We start from the raw sequence: 25,012 nt of genomic DNA on the forward strand, positions 1-25,012 counted from the left end.
TATATATATTATATATTATATATAGAGTACATATATAGTATATACAGTCTATATATAGAATTATATATAGACTACTATATATACTATATATAGTATATATAGCATATATAGTCTATATATAGTAGTCTATATATAGAGACTATATAGTTTCTGTATATAGTCTATATAGAGTAGTTTGTATATAGTCTATATATGGTACTCTATGTATATAGTAGTCTATATAGTCTATATAGTCTATATAGTATAGTCTGTATATAGTCCTATACTATATAGTATAGTATAGGATGCTATATATAGTCTAATCTATGTTTATAGACTATATAGTCTACTCTATGTTTACATGGAGACTATAGATAGATAGATAGATAGATAGATAGATAGATAGATAGATAAAGTCTAGCCTGCCTGATGTAGGTGTGTGTTGAGGAACAGATCCACCTTGACTATAGTAGTCTATATTGACTACTATATATAGAGAGAGAGTATATATATAGACTATACACACACACACACACACACACACACTCTCTCTCTCTCTGGGAATTGTTCTTTCACAGTTTTCTATAACACATTGTGTCTGGGCCACTAATTTTAAGCTTCCCAAGAGCAGGAACTGTTTCTTTCATGTTTCTTTCACTTCTCTTAGCCTTACTTACTCCATCTGGCAAAGAGCTTACCTTATTATAAATACGTGACCAATCAATTCTTGTTAAACCTGAAACTCTCTGAGTCAAGTCACAAATTCACCTCTCTGTCACTGACAGAATCTTTAGCCTAATCTTGGCTAGAATATATAACTGAAGCCATGGGCACAGTTAATACTTAATAAAGAACCTTCAAGGAATAAGAACGTTTTACACAGATAAATTGAGAATATTTTTCTTTTTGGGGGGACAGGGTCTCTCTATGTCACCCAGGCTGGAGTGTAGTGGCATGATCTTGGCTCACTGTGACCTCCACTTCCTGGGCCCAAGTGATCCTCCGGCTTCAGCCTTCCGAGTAGCTGGGACCACAAGCTCATACCATCATGCCCAGCCAATTTCTGTGCTTTTTGTACAGATGGGGTTTCGCCATGTTGCCCAGGCTTGTTTTGAACTCCTAGGCTCAAGCGATCTGCCTGCCTCGGCCTCCCAAAGTGCTGAGATTACAGTCATGAGCTGTTGTGCCCAGACATTGAAAATATTTTATCTTGTCAGTCAAATAAGGAAAAAATTAGTGAATATTTATAAAATCATTACTTTAAAATTTACCTTGTATCTGAGAAGATGAAGTTTATTATACCATAAAGTTAAAATTCCATGTTAAAAGGGCAAAAAATTTTCCCATAATATTGTAAGATCTAAATATTCTAAGGACTCTTGGTGTGAAATACTAAAGGAGAGTAAGTTTATGCTGGGAAACTCTAATTGTTGAATGTTTATTTCAGAAAGCTGTAACATTTGTTCACTGAGCTTGGTAAACTGTTTTTCTTAGGTCTTTGGTTTTACCCATCAACCTTATTGAGAATAATTTCATCCTGGCATCATTCAGCTTCTGCAGTTAACTCAGCCTATAAAAAAGGTCTGTGCAGATTTTCCTAAAATTAAGAATGGATATTAAGGTATATTTCTTATTTATAAAAATGTACTTAACAAATACAATAAAGTGACTTTTATAAGAACGCAGAAACTCAGCCTGTCATGATAGTATGGCATTGCCTAAAATTTCCTATTGACTTTTGATTCTCAAATGGTTCTGTGATGAAAACAAGCTTCCTGGAAGAATGGTTAATCTTATTTTATGTAATTCTAACTATGGACACACTATGCTGTCCACTGGGAATATTTACGAGGAGAAAGGCTGCATAATATTTACAAGTTCTGCCCTAGTGCACATTCTTTTTCCTGAAAAGTAACGCAGCAATGTTTATATCCTCCAGAGGGTTCACTGCCTCCAAGATCCTCTTTGCCATGCCAGTCTACTCTTCTCCCATAAATAAAAACAGGATTTCCTGGATGGTAGCTGCCTTTTGGATGGGTGAGGTCAGTAACAAATTCATATCATATCCACTTCATTGCTGGCTTTGTTGCATCCCATGATCTGATCTTGCAAAATATCGATGCCTGCCTGAGGGTCATGTCTGGCCCTGAGCCTACTTCCTGTGCTCTTTTCAGTCACAACTGAAGAACAAGTGTGTGCACAGAAAGCACACGGTGATTCATGGACATCATCACTCCCCATTGAAACCAAGTCAGTTCTCTTCAGATTTTACGAGGAGCCAAGCCAAAGCATGAAGAACTAATAGGAAAGGCTCTTGTGACCTTAGCAAGTTTCAGTCTATAGCATTCCTGCAGTTGTTAATGTGAGCACCCAGCCTCTAAGGGCCTCTTTCCTTTACCTTTTATGTTCTCCAACAGCTTCGAAAAAGAGTTTCAGAATCACCCTCAGCCTGAGTGTCACCTCTCTAGAAACCGGTACAGATGGGGAACCTCTAACAGAGAGGGAAATGCCTTCTCCTGGAAAATACTCATTCGAAACAGGCTCAAAAGCACCATTGTAATTTCTGAGGCTGTTGGCTTACTCTTGGAAATCATCTACTCCAGTGATCCCCAAACTTAACTGAGGATTATATACACCTAGGGAATACACACACACACACACACACACACACACACACACACACACACACACACACACAGAGAGAGAGAGAGAGAGAGAGAGAGAGAGAGAGAGAGATTTTGGAGGCTCAGCCAATGTGAACCAAAGTAAAATATATATGGGTTAGGCCCAGAAGCCTGTATTGCTGTATTTTTTTTTTTTTTTTTTTCAATTTCTACTGGTGATTTTGATGATCAAGGAGGTTTGAGATCTAGTGTTCCAATCCAAATGAAGAAACCCAGAAGGGAATCTTGGAGAGCCAATATCAGCACCTAAACTTGTGTTTGGCTTTGCTTTTTGTTTTCAGACACCTCCTGCTGCTGCGCCTGTGGAGGCAAACACTCAGGTGGTCTCCAGACATATTTGTTCACACATATTTTCCCTCTCTTGCCTCAAGGGAACTGATACTTGCTCATTCCCTCTCTTCAATGATACTGGATAAATCAGTGATGATAGTGAAAGTAACAATAACAGCAGCAGTTGCATTTATTCATCATCTATTAGGTTCTAGGGCCATGAGGACAGTATGCATACATCCATTTTGCAGATGGCAAAACTAAGTTTCCAAATGTTGAAGCCACATTGACAGTAAGTGTCAGTGCTGGGATTGGAAACATTTTTCTGACTCCAAAGACCATTTTCTTTTCATCATACCCTGCCACACCTCAGATAGAAGAAGATAATGAATGAGACCACTTTAAAAAAAAAAATAATTTAAATTCTGGGCTACATGTGCAGAACATGCAGGTTTGTTACATAGGTTTACACGTGCCATGGTGGTTTGCTGCACCCATCAGCCTGTCATCTACATTAGGTATTTCTCCTAAAGCTAACCCTCCCCTAGCCCCCACACCCCGACAGGCCCCAGTGGGTGATGTTCCCCTCCCTGTGTCCATGTGTTCTCATTGTTCAGCTCCCACTTATGAGTGAGAACATGTGGTGTTTGGTTTTCTGTTTCTGTGTTAGTTTGCTGAGAATGATGGTTTCCAGCTTCATCCACATCCCTGCAAAGTACATGAACTCATCCTTTTTTATGACTGTATAGTATTCCATGGTGTATATGTGCCACATTTTCTTTATCCAGTCTATCATTGCCAAATGGGACCACTTTGTAAACTTTAAAGTACTATTAAAAATATGAGTTACTATTGTTAAATGTGTCTTTAGAGCTTGATGTACAATTCCTGAAGTAAATTCTAAAATAGAAATCAAGTTCAAAGGCAAAATGATTAATAATGAATCAAAGAATTATGTAAACCATTGTTTAATTCTATTCAACATAATAAATGTCTTAAAAATTCACATTCAGGGCCAGGCACGGTGGCTCATGCTTGTAATTCCAGCACTTTGGGAGGCCGAGGTGGATGGATCATAAAGTCAGGAGTTGGAGACCTGCCTGGCCAACACAGTGAAACCCTGTCTCTACTAAAAATACAGAAAATTAGCTGGGTGTGGTGGCGGGCACCTGTAATCCCAGCTACTTGGGAGGCTGAGGCAAGAGAATCACATGAACCCAGGAGGTGGAGGTTGCAGTGAGCCGAGATCGCACCACTGCACTCCAGCCTGAGAGACAGAGCTAGACTCAGTCTCAGAAAAAAAAAAAAAAAAAGTTCACATTCAGGAAAAATGCATTGTGACCCATTGTCATTGATACTAATGTATTTTGATATTAAGCCTTGCTCTGCTCATTTGTTTGTTCCTTGATTTAATGATTTACCTGTAATTTTACTATTTATTGAATGCCTGTTTTCTAGGCACTGCACTAGGAGCTGGAGACACAGGGTGAATAAAAGGAGCAAAGCCCTGTCTTTGAGGATCTTTCATCCTTATACTGGAGGCAAAAGATAAGTTTACATTTTAATTTAATAAAGGAAGGCAAGGAAACAGAGTGATTGGGACAACAGGGATGGCTTTTGTTTGTTTTATTTTTTTATTTTATTTTTTATTTTTATTTTTTTGGTAGAATGGTTACAAAAGACCTTTCTCAAGCAGTAAACTTTGAGCAGAGACTCAAATGAAGTAAGGTGCGAACCAGGAAGCTATCTGGAAAATGTCACTCTAGGAAGAGTAAACAGGTGTGAAAGTCCTAGATAGCAACCCTCTTGGCTTGGTTGAGGAATAGCAAGAAGATGCCCTCAATCCCCCAGTACGCACTTGAAATTGGGTCATTTCTTCTCATCTGAAGCCTAGAACAGTATCATGCTCCTATAGGCAAACAGAACATAGAGGCTGTGGGTGAGCTTTCTTCCCCTGTAATGCCCTGAGGCAACAGGATGAGCACCTAAGGAACAGCTTAGATGCTCAGGGATCAGCATGACCCACATAGCGGTGGGGTCAGAGGCTCACTCGCCTCACTCCCTCAGAAGGCCCAGAGGTTAGGGTTAGAAATGCCAAACCCACCTGTCCCGCTTAAGCTGAGGACTTCAGAGCCTGGGAAGTGACATTCCTTGTCCTTCCCCAGACTACCAGGGACCAGGAGGAATGAGGACAGTTCCTCAACTTCTGTGTGTGTGTTTTGGATGCACTCCTGTCCTCCTCTGCTCCTCAGGATGTCTGACTCCTAGGAGTTTAATGTGTTTTCTTTGCCCCTGGCATTGTTTGTCTGGATTTTTCTGGCTTGCTGATGCCTTGTGTGGAAGGTAGCCAATTCCAGGTGTCATCAGTGTCACAGACAGAGGCCTATCAGCAGGCCCAGGAGGCACAAGACAACCAGGATTTCCCCTCTCCTTTCCCATAAATCACTGCCAGCCACACAGCACTTATCTTACAGGGACATTTCTGGAAAGTTGGCCACAAACTGCAACCAAGATATTTGGGTCTTAATCACAGCTGTTTAAGCAAACAATTCTACTTTTGCCTGGAAACACTAATGGGAACTATGGTTTATCAGAGTCAGAGCTTAAGTAGATGCATAAATTAACCTCTTGCCTGCTAACTTCACCCAGGAGAAAAGAGATTGGTTGGTGTGGCTTCCTCTTGACTAAAGGGACCAATACAATGTTACCATTGATGGTTTGGCTCTCTTGTTTCTTCCTGTTGGTCTTAGTAAGTAAATATCAAAAGATACCCACTATTTTGCTTGTTTCTTGACATATTCTAGAAGGTGGCAATTTGGCAGCATTGTCTGTATGCTACTGTGTGATTGCTCTGCAGATGTGGTGAAGGGATCTTATTCTCTCTTCAGGTTTCAGAAAGAGTTGTTTGCAAAGAAGAAAATCATCAGAACCCAAGGCTATGGGCTACCTGGCAGGTGTAGATGGAGGAGAAAGTGGGCAGCACTGTGTCATCAAACACCAGACTGTGAAGTCTAGGGAAGAGAATTCATTCCACTAGCTAGCCACATACCCAGATCATCAAAGTTAGCGCCATCTTCTTACCTAGTAAGATGAAGGCAGATATACCAGTCTTCCTTACTCTATAAAGCTGCTCCAAGAACCATGAAATGGGACTTCATGAGCCAACCAGGAACACAGGTTGAAAACTATAACTCATAGCTATGAGCATGGACTTTGGAGCCAGAGAGAATCGGGGTGGAATGCCTTCTGACCTGGGCGGGTCATTGAACTCTGTGAGCCACACTTTGCTTATCTGTAAATGAAGGCTAGTATTTTCTCTGCAGGATGATTGTTAAAGAGCTGGAATTGTACATGAAAACTCCTAACAAAGTGTCTGGCATATAGTTGCCAGTAAAATAGTAATTCTGATTATCATAAATATAATGATTATATTCTACACAGATGTGTGCTGATAGGTCAAGACATGCTAACATTAAGGGCGTGGCATGGTGGCTCATGCCTGGAATCCTAGCACTTTGGGAGGCCAAGGTGGGTAGATCACGAGGTCAGGAGATCAAGACCATCCTGGCTAACACAGTGAAACCCTGTCTCTACTAAAAATATGAAAAATTAGCTGGGCAGGGTGGCGGGTGCCTGTAGTCCCAGCTACCTGGGAGGCTGAGGCAGGACGGTCACTTGAACCTGGGAGGCGGAGGTTGCAGTGAGCTGAGATCATACCACTACACTCCAGCCTGGGCAACAGAGTGAGACTCCATCTCAAAAAAAAAAAAAAAAAAGAAATGCTAACATTATTCCTATCAGGCTTCACCTTTGGGATAGTTAAACAAACAAACAAACAAAAAAGAAAAACATTAACCAGAAAAATTTTAAAACAGCAAAACACTCCCAATATTAAATGTCAAGCTTAAAACCAACCCCACACACCAGCCGGAGAGCACCAGGTCTTTTATCTCACTCTACCACCACCACTGCGGCTCAGAGCACTCAGGGCCACATGTCATCACCAGAAAGGCTACAACTATGACAACCCAAAAGTCTGTTCCTCAATCTGGGGAGTGCCCGGCATTTCCCGAACCCAGATCTAAAAGGGCCAGCATACCCAGGTTGCTAGGCCTGCAGAAAGGGCAGGATTTCCGCGCTAGCAGCCAGAGACCCGGTCTGGGAGGAACCTTACTCTGACTAAATAGATGTGAAAATGTGAACGCATCCAGGGCAGGGCTTGGACATCCTGAATCTCCCTCTCTTGCTGTTTTGCCTCTCATTGGTTATTCCTTTAAAGCCAAAGAATAATCAATTGGGGCTCTTCAGCGCCAGGCTCCAAGACATACCCCCTTCCCAATTACTGTCAGAAACCTGGAATGGAGAACTTGGCCAGTCGATATTTGTGTTACTTCCAACGAATAAGTAACATCCACTTTCATTCCCCCATGAAGAGTACCCATAAGACTAAATTTGGAGCTTATCTGCAAACCTCCAGAACAAGCTTTTCCTTCCAACTCTGGTCTCTACCTGTGACCTCCCCAAAGCACCATATCCCAGGTTTGTACACTCCTGCAGAGTCACAGGGATTATTGCTGTCCTTCATCCCCAAGTCACATCTGTCCAGGACCTTTTGCTGTGGTTTTCAAAATGTCTTTGGCGAACATTTCCTCTGCTTCTTTCCTATCTTACTCCATGGCAGGGTCGCATGTCTAGACTGCCGAGCCTCCTGGCCGGTCTCCCAGGCACTAATTTCTTCGTGTAATTTATTTAGCCATAACCATCGGAATACTTTTCATTTAAGTGCATTAATCAGTCACCTCTCTGTGCCAGCCACTCAGCTGATCCAGAATCCACTTCCTGATGGAATTGTGACATGACTCAGGATCTTTCTCCCATTCTTATTTCTCTCTGCTCCCTTACAGCCACTCATTGTCCTAACAGGCAGATCCATGCTTTTTCTCACCTCTAGGTTTCATGCAGGCTTCTTTTTCCTGAGAGAATTTTGAAAGAGTTTTCCTAAAATGCTAACTCCTGTATCACAGCCTCTGTGCCCCTGCCTTCAAGTGGTACAGAATACCATCTCTGGACTGCAGGTAGATCAGGCCCTTTCAAATGCAACACTATTTTATAAATAAATCGATTTTCTTTGTTTTAAATTTCTTTAAAAAACTATTAAAAGAAAAAATAAACACCAGATAATTCAATTAACATTTTAAAACATAACATTATTTAATCTTCCTAACAACCCTATAAGGTACTAACTCTGAGATATATGTGTGTGTGTGTAAATGTGACATACCTATGTGATACATACAAATGTAATACATATATATATGTACTATAATACAGTCAGCCCTCTGTATCTGTGGGTTCTGCATCCATGGATTCAACCAATCTCAGATGGAAAATATTTTTTAAAAATTGTGTCTATACTGAACATGTACAGCCTTTCTTTCTTGTCTCTATGACTTAAAAAGTACAGTACAACAATTATTTATATAGCATTTACATTGTACTAGGTATTATAAATAATCTAGAGATAATTTAAAATATATGCAAGGATGTACATAGGTGGCGTGCAAATTTATACAATTTAATATCAGGGACTTCAGTATATACACATTTTGGTATCTGAGGGGTTCCTGGAACGAATCCCCATGGATACCAAGGGAAGGACAACAGTATACACACACACACACACACATACACATATACACACATTTGCATGCATATATATATATACACACCCAGACACACACATATAAATTCAAGGGGCCAGTTAGGTTATGTAACTGACCAGTCACTTGGGTAGAAATTCATGGTGTGCTGAGAATAAATGTAAGTATTGATCCTATCTTTAAAGATGATTCTATTCCAAATGCTAAAGATTTTGCCCAGTGACTCAAAAAAGAAAATTCCTGACCTAATTGTCTTTCTCTTAGAACCTTTGTCTCCTTCTGGCAACCAGGCTTCAGAAAGGGAGAGGTATGTGTATGTGAAATGGAATAGCACTCTGAAAATCCGAGCCCAGTTCTAACACCTCACTTAACTAACACACCCACCAAGCAGAACACAGACACCTCCATGTGGCATCCTGCTGAAGGTAACATTTTCTGTTGCTTCCTTTCATCATTATTTTCCGGAGAGTTGTGTTCTTTTTTCTTATTTATTTATTTATTTATTTTTTGAGATGGAGTCTCGCTGTGTCACCCAGCCTAGAGTGCAGTGGTGCTATCTCAGCTCCCTACAAGCTCCACCTCCTGGGTTCGAGAGATTCTCCTGCCTCAGCCTCCTAAGTAGCTGGGACTACAGGTGCCCACCACCATGCCCAGCTAATTTTTGTAGTTTTAGTAGAGACAGGCTTTCACCATGTTGGTCAGACTGGTCTCAAACTCCTGACCTCGTGATCTGCCCACCTCGGCCTCCCAAAGTGCTGGGATTACAGGCGTGAGCCACCATGCCAAGTCATATTCTTAATTGCAACTTACATTCTGGATATCTGGGGTCTAGTGCCTAGGTTTTTCTATGGCCATTTCTTACTTCAGCGATTTTGTAAAAGTACCAAGATCAATCCATCTTCTGCAGACGATAGGTTGATTCATTAACACTTCCCAAATGACTCTAGGGGCCCAAGAACACAGAGGACCATGTATAATAAATGGAAAACATCTTTTCATGGTGATTTAACATTGTTATGGTTGTTTTTAATGAAAGCACACCTGCAAAAATTTTGGCATGTCAAATCCTTAGATATAGAAATGGTTTCCTCCCCAAGGGCTACTCCCTCAAACTGTCACCACGGGTCATAAACAGCCTGGCTCAGAAGTGCAGGAAGACATTCCTTTTACAGCTGTAATCACCCACTGCTCCTGAGGAAGCCAGCAGCCTGAGCCCTACAAGAACTTGACAGAAGCCTGGAGCTGGAACTCACTGATTAATCGTTTGAATTTAAAAAGCCAAAGTCTTTCAAAATACCAGATGAGCACATCTCTGGCTCTGCTCCCGTCATAGGGTGCAGAAAAGTTTAAAGGGTTGTTGGGATGGGGTAGAGGTAATGATACCTGTTTTAGAGCACAGAACGTACAGACTGTGCTATAGGCCACTTCGGGGAAGGAGGGAGAAAGGGAGAAAGGGAGCGTGGGATCCCACAGGGCTAAGAAAACGAAGGCTGAAACAGAAAAGAAAAGAAAGGGAAGAGAAAAGGAGAGAGGGAAAACCAACAGTGGTATGATCTTCCAATCAGCATTTTAAGAGCTTAATAAAATGTGGTCAAATTCTCATTTCAAGCGCTGGACAACAGTTGAGTCTGGCCACTGCACCGTGAAAGGCTCGAACAGATGCCACCACTCTGACCTTAGGGTAAGCCTGCCCTCTTTGACAGCCTACTGTCTCTTTTAGACTCATTAGATCAAGTTGCACATGCCTGAAAAAATGATTCCATCATAATGTGATAGGGTGAAAAATTTTTCCTTCTAGATATTTGGTACAGCCACTCAGTCAGCAGACCTTTCCTGACAGGAATTCAGAAAGGCACTGTAATGTGAACGTGCAAGTGCTTCATCTGTTCGCTCACTGGTTGAGAAAGAAACGGGGCCTGGCGCCAGCTACAGAGATGAGGAGAACTCATGAGAGCTCTCCTCTACTGGGGGTGGCAAACAGGAGGTAAAATAATTCCAGTGCTTTGGGACAAATGTTGTGAATGGAAATGTATCAAGGGGAATGGGAACGCAGGAAAAGCAGTCCCTGATGCTCTGGGAAATGGATGGAAGGCCTAGCAGGGCAGGAGATCATAGGACTTGAGACTTCAGTGGGAGTCTCCCAGATAAACAAAGGGGGATGACGGGCAGGGCGTTGATGACGTGAAAGGGAACAGAAGGAGGTCAGGTGGGAAAGGCACGGAAGGCCTGGTGAGTCACGAGCAGAGGATTGGCTTTTAGTTCCAAGGCCAAGGGAGCCCATGAAGAGTTCTATGGAGGGAAATGACGAGATCCAGTTTGTGCTTTTGAAGGGCTGCTATGCTGGCAGTGGGAGCACCAGGTCCTGGGAACACCCAGCCTGTGGCCCTGCCCTGACACCTGCACAGGGTCCACTCAGGATGGGATTTGAGGGTCGGTGTGTCAGAATTTGCAACTCTTCACCCACCCCTAACTCTCCAAAGGGCTGAGCCTTGTATTTTTCAGACCACTGCTTGAAAGGTGAGTGGGAAAATTGGAGTGAGAAACACAAGAGGAGGACTTGAGCCTCGTGGTTAGATTGCTTCACAAGATAAAGTCCAGAGTGAAAGATGTTTTCTTTCTTTTTTTTTTTTTTAAGGCAAAAGAAAGGTTTCTGGATGGTGGGCAGAGAAGTAGGCCATTTGGTGGTGTGGGAGGGCAGCTGAGGAGAGAGCCACAGAAAAATCCTAGGAATGTGAGGAGCAGTGATGGCATTGGGGAGGGAGGGCAGGTTCTTATGTGTTGTTATGATCCAGTTACCGTCATTTGGTAGAGAATGGAGTTTCCTAGTAGTTACTTTTGGAAATCACACTGCACTCTATGACCCTGATGTGATTGGAGACTGAATTATGTGGACTACAATGTTTTAAAAAGTTGCAACACATATCATTTGAGTAGACTTACAAAAGAGATTGCCAAGCAAGAGTTTACATACCGGCTCGTTTTTGCCTCAGTGCCTCTTCACCAGCTGGTTCATATTCATGAAGACTCTGAAAAGAACATTTGAGAAAGTTGTCAATTAAGGTTAGAGAAGTCTTTTCACTGTGGCTCCCCGCTTAGATACCCCTAAATGTTGGAGCTGAGCTTAAGGCTGTGGACTTTGGGTTAGCACCATGTGTCCCGTGGATGCTGGGCACACAGCAATGAAATGGTTTGGAAAATGAAGTGGAGTTGTTACTGTAGTGTGACCTAGGAATTCACTTTTTTTGACCAGTCTCTAGATCAGGAACAGAAGAAATCACCATATCTGACTTTCTCAGAGTTCCTGCAGTTTGAATCCTGTCAAGAAATATAAATTATTATCATGTTCTAAACTTGTACTCTCTGCCTGACTTGAACTGAGTCATCCCAGCGACCTTCGAGACAAGTCTCACGACCTCCTTCTCAACACTCAGCCTGCCCAACCCCAATCTTCCTGCTGTATTAGGGCTCTTTAACCACTGTGCATGCTTAGAAATTATTTTTCCTGAGTCTGATCCTTTTTCTCCTGGATGGTTCTATTGCTGGTTGCTGTAGTAGGAACTAAGAGAGCCTGCTCTAGAGTCGGACTGCCTGGGTACAAAACTGTGCCACTCACTTTGTGGCTTTGTGACCTTGGGGAAGTTACTTATCCTTGCTGAGCTTTAGGGTTTTTTTTTTCCTGTACAACGGGAATAATAACAGTATCAACTTCATAGAATTGTTATGAAAACTAAGCAAACTACAGTATGGCATGTAGTAAGTTCTTAATACATTTTAGCTATTATTATACTGTGTGGTGATTAAAAGTAGGGACTCAGAATACATTGAGTTCAAATCCTAGCTCCATCATTAAATGGATGTGTGACCTTGGGCAAATCATTTAACCTTTCTGTGCCTCAGTCCTTACCTATAGAATGGGGATGAATATAGCTTATCTCAGAATGCTGTTGTGAGGATCAAATGATTAGTAAGTGTAAGGCACTGAAAGTAGTTTTGGTTACATGGTAAATGCTATTCAGGGAGGGGGCACCAAGATGTTCTGGGGGCATCATGCTGCAACTGCCACCTGCCACCTGGTGCGTTTCTGTGAAGTTCATCTCCTTCATCGTGTAGCTTTTTTTGTTAAAGAATAGGCATTGATCAGTTTCACTCATGGGCTCTCCACCAGCTCCACAGCTGGTAACAGAGCCTACCCCGTACCTTGACCCGACATGGATTTCCTAGCTGGTCCCTGCCTGCCTACAGGTTTTCCTGTGATATGTTTTCCACCCCAAACTCCCTTCACACTCAATAGAAAAGCCCCACCTCTCTGAAGCCTCCCAGATAACCCTGCCCACAGAGATCTGTGCTTTACCCTGACCTGCACGCATCCATGACCGCCACCTGGGACAGAGCTCATTCTGCCATCGGGGTTGTCTACCACTGTTTTCTAGTTATCTCACATCATCACAATGACAAACATAATACTTCCTAAGATGTATTTAACACCCTGTGCCAGGACAAGGGTAGATGCTGTTATTATCCACATTTCACTAATAAGAAAGCACAGGCACAGAGAGGTCCAGTAACCTGCCTAGGATCACACAGACTTTAATGGCAGAGCAGGATTCAAACCCAGCCGGCTCCAGAGTCTGCACTTGCCCACATAGGCACTGCATCATCTTATCAGTAGAGACCTGGGAAACTGCCTTTGTCTCAGGGAGTTGGTCTCTCTTCACCCAGAGCCGTTTCTCTCTCTGTCTGTATAACCTCTTCCTATTCCCTCCTCCTTTCCAGTGAACCATTCCCTTGGCTTGTCTCCCTCCTCTTACTAAGTTACATTTTTAGGAAAAGATCAGATGTTAGCAATTTACCACTCCATGTGAGGTTTACCTGTTTCCCTCACTGATGCCCTTAGGAGGTACTGGTTGAAGAACGTATTAAAGTCAGTAGGAAATGAAACAATGAAAGAACCAAAAATGGAAAGAGGAAGGAAGTACATGAAGTCGTGAAACAAGTATCAAGTTCTATCCTGTGTACTTGATGGTTCATAAATATTCTTGAAGAAATAAATAGAGGAATGATGGATGATGACTGGAATTTCAAAAGCCCAGTTGCTGCTTTATTTGCAGTGCAGTTATTTTAGATGTAATTGAATATGCAGGAATGGAAGGTGCAAAGTCAATGTATAGGACTGGTTCCGGCCCAGCTTCCCCTGGAGAATGATTTGGCTTTCTGCCCAGGCAAAAGGAAGGTTCTTCATGCTTTCCAGCCTCCATCTTCTCTGGGGTCTGGTGGGGAGGAGGGAGTGACCACTGGGAGCTTTCTCTGTCCGCACTTCAAGGCAGCAGTTAGGGGACCCATACAGTACAGGAGAACTTGATCACCAGTGGTCACCTTTGGGCAGTTCTCCCAGGTTGAGTTTTCGTTCTCTCTGCTTTTCAGTAGGACTAAAGTATTGAGGTCTTGTCTCTTTGTCTTGTCAGTTACATGTTAAAATCAAGGTATATTTCAATTATCTAATGTAGCATATTTCAACTCTTTGTGAGAATCAGGATCACTGGTCTCCCCTGCCCCCAATGTGATTCAGTATGTCGGGGGTGAGGTGCAGAAAACTGCCTTTTCAACCAGCACATCCATTGACATGAGGCAATCTTTTAGAAACACTATTTTCTGAAGATTTTCTGAATCTTTATGGTGATTATCTGGAACTTTCAGGGCACATCTTTGCAAGTGCTGCTTCCACAGCTCTGTCACCTGCAGCCTCTTTGTTGTCCAGTGAGAGCAACCTACTTCCTATTTTAAGCCCTGCAATCATTGGAAATAATGGAGGAAAAAGCACACTGATGGCAATGAAGCCTCTCAGGAGGTGGGGTGGAGATGGTAAATGCCCTTGACCATCCCCAGATTCAAAGAGGTACAAAGATGTGGCTGCCAAGTCACGGGACCTGGATGTGAATAGAGCAAATGGTTGCACCAAGAAGTGAATCCCACAGTTTCAGAATTTTAGGTGATGTCATTCACTCCCTCGAATCCTCTGTTTCTTACATTATGAAAATAGTAAGTGCTGAGGCACATCAGGTGCTCAGTGCAGTCTCTGGTAGTGGCGTGTGCCATGTATTCTGCTGGCCTGGGGCTCATTGTGGACCAGCCTTACCGTCCTGAGTCCTCATGTCATCCTAGTTTGGGGAACTGTGGGACTCCAGTACTTGCCTTTCCTCTTACACTTTGGGTGCTGAGTAGAACTCACAAGGGAGCATAGGTTTGCCAGGGCTCCGAGTGCTAGGCAGTGTATTTACTTCAGACAAGAAAACAGATCTTCCAATTGGACCTCCCTCTGCCAGCTCTATCTGTGTAGAGGTCCCCAAGGGACTGTCTGAGCCACAGTGGACAGCGCTGTCCAGAGGGAATTTCCTGAAGGCCAAGCTTCAGCCGGAAAAGACAAGGTCACCAATTCCAGGAAGTGCCCCACCTGTCGGACCTGATGACTTCACAGATAACTGTAGTGGGGGCAGGGTGGCCTGGAGTGGGGGTGGGTAGTCAGTCAGGAATGAGAGGTGGCCTTTTATTCATGAAGAAGAAAATTCCCAGGGAACAGGATGGCAAACGAGGAGGTAAACAAAGGCTCCAGCTTTCCCAAATCTTACGCCTACTCACCCAAGCCCTGCCACACATGCCTCTTTCTCTTGACCTGAAACCTCCAATTTAACATCTTTGGTTCTGTGTTTGAAAACTGTCTGAGCAAGAATCCTCTAGCAAAGTCTGCTCACATAAGCATATTCAGAGGGGTTTATTTGTATCAAAAGTAATCGCAAAAGCTGCAATGACTTTTGCACCAACCTAATACTAGAATATTAAAAATAACTACCAAATGCATAGGCACTTGGGCTCTGTGCTAGTCACCGTGCTGTGGGTTGCATGTAGAACATTGAAGCCTCACAACAAACAGATGAAGGAGATACGATTTATGATTTATTCTCATGTAGAGGAAACAGACTTAGGGAAACGAAGAAAGTTGACAAAGTTTCCAAAGCTAATGAGAGTCAGAGCTGGGCTTCCATTCAGACGTGACATCAAAGTCGAGCATGTACAGCCTGTAACTCTAAGATGGTCACTGGAGCAGGATCCAGGGCAGCACGTCTGAAAGCCAACATCCTGGGCCCCACCCAGGCATCCTGAGCTAAAATCTGCATTTGAAGAAGGTCTCTGGGCAGATCCGTGTTCACGTGAAAGCTTGAGAAGGGCTATATCATCACCCTTTAAAAGCCCGTCACCCCATGTGTGTATATTCATGTTCGTAGGAACATTATTCACAATAGCCAAGAGGTGGAAGCAACTCATGTCCATGGATGGATAAATGGACATACAAAATATAGTACATATGTTCAATAGGACATTAAAGCCTTAAAAAGGGGGGAAGTGCTGACACAGGCTACAACATAGATAAACCATGAGGACAATATGCTAAGTGAAGTAAGCCACTCGCAAAAAGACAAATACTATATGATTCTACCTACATGAGGTATCTAGAATCACCAAATTAATAGACAGAAATTAGAATAGTAGTAACCAGCAGCTGTCAGTAGAGAAGGAAATGAAGAGTTATTGTCAAGTGGGTATAGAGTTTGAGTTTTGCAAAATGAAAAAATTATGAAAATTAGTTGTGCAATAATGTGAATACACTTAATACTACTGAACTGTATGACTAAAAATGGTTTCAAGATGTTAAATTTTATGTTAGGCATAATTACCACAATTCCAAAAACCAAGTCCATCACCAGATGTTGCATACATGTGACATTTAAGATGGTAGAAGGTCAGTCATGGGAACTGGGTGGCAGCTTAGAGCAGTATAAACTGATCAGGCAGGCTCAAGTGCACTTTTCCAGTGGAAGTCCTCAGCCTTTGGGTTGCATGAAGACATTATAACTTGAAGGGTAGATCTACCAAGGAAAAGTGGGGTCCTTTGAGGTGAGTGGTAGGAGCTTCCAAGGAGATGGAGTTCACATTCCACCAAGAGCCCTAGGTCAACTTATCCCCTGACCAGCCTTCGCCACCAGGCAGATGAAGGGGCTTTGCCAGGCCATCACTAGGAGGGCAGATGTGGCATACAGAGAAGGCACTGCTGCAGCCAGAAACACTAAGAAATGCTGGAACAGAGGCAAAGCTAACACCATTGCTGAGATCGCCTCAGGCCCTGGCTTTTACCCCCCTGCCTTGGATAGCCAGAGCTCTGCACTGACTATGTGAATTCACAAGAAGCTTAAATGTTTCCCTCCTCTATTTAAATGGGCAGGCTATTGTGTATGAGTGTACAGGTTATACCCCGCACACTGGGGTCTGGAACAGGAGACACACCATATATATACCCCAAGTCATGAGAGAAATAAAGAAAAGACAAAGATAACCTAGGTCAGAAAATGAAAGAACCAAAAATAGAAAGAGGAGGAAAGTACATGAAGTCTTGAAACAAAATCCTGAAGGTAAGATCAAGCATTTTGAAAATGATATCAAATGGGAACCAATTATACAAATTTACTTGGTCAAGTTTGGTTTAAAAGAAAAAAAAAATCAAACACATGTTTACAAGAGAATCATAAAACAAAGTGGTATATAAAGACTTTTAAAAAAAGGACAAAAATCAGGCAAACACAGAAACAAAAGCAGACATGACAATTGGAATAGCAGACAAATAATTAAATTAAAACATACAAAGTAGGACAAAGAAGGACATTTTATAATGCTAAAAATGTACCAGTGAATGTCTAACAACAGTGACTGACAAAAAAAAAGAACTGAAATATGTAAAACAAAAAAGTGGAAAATACTACTACAATAAGAGAAACAATAACAGCAGTTACATAACATTTCTTATGTGCCAGACACTGTTCTAGGGCATCTTAGAGATATGAACTAATTTACTTTTCATAAGAATAAAAGGAAATCAGTACTACTATTAGCATCGTTGTACAGATGAAGAAATTGAGACAGAGAGAATTACATCAGTCTCCAAAGATTCCCAACCAGTAACATGCCCTGTTTCCGGTGCAGGGAGAAGCCTAAGTAAGGAATAACCTGAAAATTCCCATAAAGAATAAGGGGGTACTTATCCCTCCCTTTACTTAAGTTAAACTCTCCTTGACTTTCCAAAGACAAAACCACCTGAATAATTTGTCAGCAAAAGTCTTATATGATGTCTATGGTCCCTTCAGCTATATCAGTCTGTGATCATCACACACACACAGATTAATGTCTTTTGGAATGTGTTCTAGCCTGATGTCCCAGTTAAAACAAATCCTTTAAGAACATACATTCTGCTCAATCCTCCAAATCTGCTTTGTTGTTATTGTTGTCAGTTTAACACAGTGGAAGCCTTAGGCCTAGTGGTTGCAATTTAGAGAAGGAAGGAACCCTGGGAGGTCTCTCTTGAAGCTACATTGATGTTCTCTTGACAACACCACTTATTTCAGAATATAGCAAGTGGTAGCCCAGCAAATACACTGACCTATAGTTTATATTCACCCCTTCTCCTTATATTTACCCTAGGTTTATATTCACCCCTTCTCCTCATTTGCAACATTTTTTCTTATGTGGCAATTATGGGAGGAAGTTTTTTTCCCTAAACTTTTTGTAGGAACTATTGTCAGTCAGGAAATCATAAAAATGTGACAAGAAAAATTACAGCACATATGCATATACTCACCAAAGGATGAATAGTAGACTCTAAATTCCAGTTCAGTGTAGCTTTGGAAGAATAAATCACAATAAACATGAGGCACAAAGTGGTCCTCTTTGGTGATTTCATGTCTTAAAGTTTGAGTTGGTTGGCCTGAAATGGAAATATGATGGTTTATTTCTGTATTTTATGCCATATTTTAAATACAGCAATTTATTTCTTAAACAAGAAAAGAACTCGCAAGTCCTGTCTTGAAGGTCATCCTACACAAGAACCTTTTCAATAGAGACAGAAAAGGAAGAAGAAGCATGAAGGAATCAACTTAGCATTCTCTGCCCAGACCTTCGGGTGAAGAAATGGTCACAGTAGGGTAATGGGGGTTGAGAGGCTGAGAGTGGTGCCTGTAAATAGGACAAAGGTAGCAGATGTCTGAGTAAGAAATACTTACACATAATTTATGAACAAAAAGACTCAGAGAACACTACTCAGTTTTGCTACATGCAATATACTTCAGTATTTTCAATTCTATCATAGAGTATCTTACCCCATTTTTAACTTAATTCTGGTAGTAACCCATTTAATGGACATCATGACCCATATTAATGGACTATGACCCATTAGTATGAGAACTGCTGGACTTGGTTATAAAAATATAAGTTGTATCTTATAGTATTGTTTCATATTATAGTGCATAATATAGAATATTAGTATCATTATATATCCCATCTTATTTGTTTATTTATTTATTTTTTATATTTTGAGACAGGGTTTCACTCTGTTGCCCAGGCTGGTCTTGAATTCCTGGCCTCAAGCAATCCCCCTGCCTCAGCCTCCCAAAATGCCAGGATTACAGATGTAAGTCATCATGCCTGGCCTTATGTATTCATTTTTAAAAATTCCCTTTATAATGCTGATGATGAAAATAGCTTTTGGTGATGAGAGGAATCATTTTTGCATTTAAAAAGCAGGGTGTCACATGGAATAATCTCCACCCTAGAAGGTCTGGAGACCAAGACAATCTACTTTGTGCACACTCCTCTCCTTATGGCTTTTCTATGCCCATGTGTTGCTGTGAAAAGAATGCTAGACTAAGAGACACAAGATATGAGTTAGGATCCAGGATTACTAGAAACTAACTATGTCCTGTGTAAGTAATTTGTCTTCTCTGAGTCCAAGTTTTCCCATCTGTAAAATGGGGATAATTGTACCTCTCCTAATTCTCTCACAGAGTTTTCTGAGACTCAAATGAGATTAAAGGGCACGAAGAACTCCAGAAATGCAGGTTGCAATAATTATTACTCTGATTGTTAATAGAATCCAGAATGCAACCATCCAGAAGGGCAGGCTTTTGGCTGGAGTGTTGCAGGGAGCGCCAGGGAAGCAATGGCCAGGATAACACACTGATGATAGGCAAGATTTACACGCCAGGGAAAATTGTATTTCAATCGCCAGCTGACAACTGCCACCTTTTCCTCTTCCTCAGGGGAAAACTGGAAAACTGATCCAATTTGCAAATTTGGCAATCAAACACATTTTTCAAATTCTGCAACTCAATGGTTTGGGGGAAATGCTTTGCAATTTAGGTTATAGTAGCTGTTTAACACCAGATGCATCTGCTGTGGGGAAATCATAACAATGTCCTGTTTAATTTTCTATTGGAAGTTTTATCTTCGTTTTTGAAAGACAGTGTGCCCTTGTGGGTATTGTACAGGCTAATATAGAATGAGTCAGGTATTTTGGAGGCAAAGTAGTCTTTTCAGGCCCCAACCTCTGTTGGTTCCCTACTGAAGCAGTTAATTAAGGAGATGAGACTTAATAACTGAATAGTTAATGAGCTTCCCTTCAAATCTGATAACCAAGGAAGAACTCACATACTAGAAGGACTAGAGCTGGCTCCATATCTTTCTATGATTTCTCAATATTGGCAGTGCATCCTTTTTTTGGTCAGAGTTATCAAGAATTACAATGTTCCCAAACAGTCATGTCTGGCCTATTTGTATAGGCCATTGAACAATACTGTCCCCATCTTCCCCCACTCCCTGCCTCTGCTGAGATAATTTTTGATAAAGTAACATTCTTATCTATGTTGACTCATTTGTTGACAACAAGATCACAAGCCAAAAGAAATGGAGATGTAGGAAGGACCCCACCATGGAGAGGCGGGTGTTCTCTGGATGCAGAAGATGATACACAGTCATCAGTTACACAGCAAATGTCAGGGATTCTTCACTCAAAAGAAAGGAGAAAGCCACCACTTTGAAAGAAAGGAAATAGTCAACATATTTGACAACCAGTATAGGCATGGACCTGACCAATGGGAACAGTGATACGAGCTGAAATTCACTTCAGCTTTCAGGGTTGCTGTCACACTTGGGTAGAGACCTAAAGACAAACTTTTCTTCAACCTGCATCATTAATCGTATAAACCTTCCAGCTCACAGGTGTCCGTACCTGTGAGGAAGCAAGCAAAAACTGCTTAACTTGGCCAATGGAGGGAAAAGTCTACATTCATCCAGTTAAAAACATGGAGCAATGTCCCACATTCAAGGCAATTTGTCTTCAGTAGGGCCCCTTTAATCCTAAATTCCCTAAAAGTTCGTATTTCTTCTAAAATTCCTGGAGTAAAGGGCAAACAAAGGCTGAGAGACAAAGACAGAAACAGAGGCAGAGAGAGAAAGAACATTATCAGATGTCATTCCCAATCTCCTTCTCTTTTTACATTAAAATCCAGGACACTCTCTACTAAAACTCACCAAAGCTGGGAAATATGACCTAGCCCTCAGTATTAGCCTTGTGGCTCTGAGCAACTTCCTGTTCTCCTCTGACTCTATTTTCCTGTCTGTGAAGTTAGAAGACAGGGAGAGGGAAATAAAGCACAGCCTGACATCATATGCCAGGAATAAGTCATCAAGATTCTCAGCAACCCTGCATCTGGAGGATGAATGGTCTGGGTTCCCTGAAGCCACCATTAATGGTGTTCTCTTGCAAAGTGATTATGCACCAGGAATCTTCACTGTGGAACTGGCCTGTTCTTACAACTCTTAGAAACAACCAGTGCTGGCTGGATGTGGTAACATATGCCTGCAATCCCAGCATTTTCAGAGGGCAAGGAGAAAGGATCACTTGAAGCCAGGAGTTCAAGACTAGCCTGAGCAACAAAGTGAGACTCTGTATTGTATCACAAAAAAAAAAAAAAAAAAAAAAAAAAAAAAGTTTTTTTTTGTAATTCTCCAGGGGCAGCAGCACGCACCCATAGTCCTAGCTACGCAGGGGGCTGAGGTGGGGAGATGGCTTGAGTCCATGAGCCCTGGAGTTCAAGGCTGCAGTGAGCTATGATTTCATCATTCTAGTCCAACCTCTAACAGAGTAAGACCCTATCTCTCAAAATAAAAAGAAAGAAAGAAAGAATAAAGAAACAATCAGTGCTTAAGATCAACTCTTCTCTTAGAAATCCTTCACCAGCCCTGAGATCAGAAAACTAGGCCTAGAAAGAGTTGGGTGTCTCAGAGCTAAGAGGTGGCTAGGAGCTGAGTCAGTCAGAACTCCAAGAGATCTACCAGTGATTCTCAAAATTTTCGCTAATGACATCCTCCGACAGTTGGAGCAACCATATATGATAGGATTGTGGGTAATAATTGCTGGTGGTTATTAATTATAATTGGTGGGTAATAATTGCTGGTGACAATGGCTATAGGAGTCCTGTCTTAGTGGGTGCTCACTATGTTCTAGGCCTGCTGCTGAGTTCTCTGCAAGGGTTATGCCCTCTAACCTCTCAAGGAGCCTCTGATACTACTAAATTACTCCTACTTTTCAGATATGGAAACAGAAGCTTAGAAGGAAGACTAATTCACTGAGGCCACAAAGCTGATAGACAGTAGTGGCAAAATTATAAACACAGCAGTCTATTCTCCTGAGAACAAGGTGTCATTTGAGCTAAGAGATCTTCTTGATGGGAAGTCAACCAACCAACCAAACAAACAAACAAACAAAAATGGAAAACTTTATGGACACCTGACCAGGCAACTGGAAACAAACTTGTAGCCTCATTTTGCCACTAATTAGCTGTGTGATGGGAGGCAAGTCACTTTATCTCTCTGAGCCTGTTTTCTTATCAGTAAATCCAGGGATTTGACTGCACTCAATAATTTCAAAATTCGGATGCAGAAGTTGGTCTCTTAAAGTCCTGTTACTATTCTAAGAGTCTAAAATTCTTCAGTTATTTCAACTCATTGCAGGCTCACTCAGGTTAACTTCTGAGAATAATCATAACTATCTTGCATTTATCCCCCCACCTCTGCCTTACTACACAGTCTAGGCCTTCTCTGCCCCTCATGTACACCATGGTAATGGCTTCCTTTCTTTACTTCTCTGCTCCCTCTCTACAGAGATGCAAGATGGATTTTCCTAAAGCACTCTTCTCACAACATTCCCTGTTCAATTTTTCCCTGCTTTCAGAATAAAGGAAATCACTTTCACTGATCCTCAAGGCTCTCTACAACCTGGACTTTATTTATAAGAGTGAGCATATGTAATAAGCATCTATAATATTTTCGTTACCAAAGTCAGTTGCTTTTTCATAAGTTAAAATAGTGCAAGAGATTTTCCAGTGCTCATGCAAAAGTAAAAATGCCAAGTCAATCTTTGAGAATTAATTTTGAGGGTGGACAGGAGTAATTACTGCCAAACAATTTTTCTGTGTTTCGCAAAACCAAAATAACCCTGTCATTTATTTGGTTTATTAATCTCCATCTTTTCCTGTCCCTTAACCCACACAATCACTGCATATTCAGATTCTACCCATCCTTCAATGCCCAGGCAGTAGGGCTCCCTCGCAGATGAAGGTTTCCTGATCTATCCAGTTATAAATAGTCTCTATTTCCCCTGAACACCTACACACACTTAGTCTAGGCCCTTAGCCTTCCTGCTTGTATTATATGTATTGTTATGACTATTGCACAAAGTAAATCTATTTATTCCCTTATCTATTCATTTGTGTATTCCTTTACTGGAAAAAGATTTAATAAGTCCTGTTATATGTTAAGAGTTCTACTGAGTGAAGGGGAAGTAGCAGTAAACAAGACAATGGTCCCTGTCTCCATGAAGCTTAAAGTCTAATGGAGTAGATTAACATTATTAAAGAATGAATTATTCAATTCATTGTTTAACTATGTGAAAGTGCTACCGAGAAGAATAATCATAATATTAATATTTGTTGAGGACTTACTATGTGTCAGGCACTAAACCCAGCATTGACAATATTAAATCACTTAATCTTTACGATCCTAATGGGGTGGTTCCAGTATGATATCCAATTAAAGGGTACAGATCTAGTATGATATAAAATTAACTGAGCCACTGAGTGGTTAAATAACTTGTCTGAGATCACACAGCTAGTAAGTGACAGAGCCAGGATTTGAACCTAGAAAGTCTAACTCGAGAGCCCATCCCTTTAACCATTGCACTGAACTGTTTACAAAAGGCTATACCAGAAGGACATGACCTAGTCTTAGGGATTTGTGGAAGATATTCCAGGGGAAGTATTTAATTGAGCTGAAACCTAAAGCATAAGCTGGAGTTAGCTAAAAACAACAGGGCACTTTGGAAGAAGGGGAAGAAGATGGTTCTAGGTGGAAAAAAAAGATCATGTGAAAAGGCCCTGAGGTAAAGAAAGAGCATGACGCATCTGAGGAGCTGCAAGCAGTCCAGAGTGGCTGGAACATGAAAAGAGAGCAGGTGAAGGGTACAAGGCAGAGCTGGTGAGGTGAGCAGAGGCCAGGGTGGGGAGGACTTGTCATTGCAACAATAGGATTAGGTAAGATTGATTAGGGAGGCAATAAAGAGTAGATAAGGAGGCGTAGGAACAAGTCCTACAGAATTCTAACAATCAAAGATCCAGTTAAGAAAGATGATAAAGCCGAGATGATTGGAAATTGGAAAGTCCTAATTAGGGAAAAAGAATCAGGCTGGCAGGACCAGGGGACAGCAAAAATCAAAAGCAGATAAGCTATAAGTCTGCCCTTCTTCATGGTCCATGAACACATAGCTTTCCTGTACAAATAACTCACAATCTTCCTGTGCCCAACTTATGACCAGACCCTTGGCTGATTAAAAAAAACGCAAGTTAGCTCACTGCAACCTTGGCATTATCAGTACTACACAAAGCCCTGTTCAGCACACAATAGAAGCAACATTCTATAAAATCCCTAGCAAGACTGTGTCTCGTTACAGTCAGCTTCTTTTTGCTGGCCTGTCGATGGCATCCTTGCAACATATTTTCATACTTTTTCTAATAAATCTGCCTTTCTTTACCTACAACTGTCTCAGTAAATTCTTCTTAGTGCTCCCATCACCAGCTCTACATAGTCGCTAACCACCAGAGACAGGAATGAAACCAGAGAGGCAGGAACAGGAGAGAAACAAGGCTAGTAGAATCAAGGAAACCAGGGAAAGTCAAGTTTTAAGAAGAAGGGGGCCGGGAACGGTGTCTCACATCTATAATCCCGGCACTTTGGAAGGCCAAGAGGGGTGGATCACCAGACGTCTGGAGTATGAGACCAGCCTTGCCTAACATGGTGAAACCCCGTCTCTACTAAAAATACAAAAATCAGCCGGGCATTGTGGTAGACACCTGTAATCTCAGCTACTCAGGAGGCTGAGGCAAGAGAATTGCTTGAACCCAGGAGGTGGAGATTGAAGTGAACCGAGATCACTCCATTGCCCTCTAGCCTGGGCAACAAAAGTGAAATTCCATCTCAAAAAAAAAAAAA

At 41.7% G+C, this 25,012-nt stretch overlaps 1 protein-coding gene across 7 annotated transcripts in view; it reads right to left on the reverse strand.

Moving 5' to 3' along the window:
- The window catches only part of ADGRF5 (adhesion G protein-coupled receptor F5), a 106,891-nt gene that overhangs the window by 37,122 nt on the left and 44,757 nt on the right, over positions 1–25,012 (reverse strand). For all 7 annotated transcript variants that reach the window (XM_017847686.1, XM_017847691.1, XM_017847689.1 and 4 more), the window contains 2 exons: positions 18,273–18,398; positions 11,565–11,619 (listed from right to left, as the gene is read on the reverse strand). In XM_017847686.1, coding sequence (XP_017703175.1) covers positions 11,565–11,619; positions 18,273–18,374 — 157 coding nt within the window. In that variant the 5' untranslated portion in view covers positions 18,375–18,398. The remainder of the gene's footprint in view (positions 1–11,564; positions 11,620–18,272; positions 18,399–25,012) is intronic.

The sequence above is a fragment of the Rhinopithecus bieti genome, unplaced genomic scaffold, assembly GCF_001698545.2.
Source record: "Rhinopithecus bieti isolate Rb0 unplaced genomic scaffold, ASM169854v2 scaffold_28517, whole genome shotgun sequence".
Classification (NCBI taxonomy): Eukaryota; Metazoa; Chordata; class Mammalia; order Primates; family Cercopithecidae; genus Rhinopithecus; species Rhinopithecus bieti.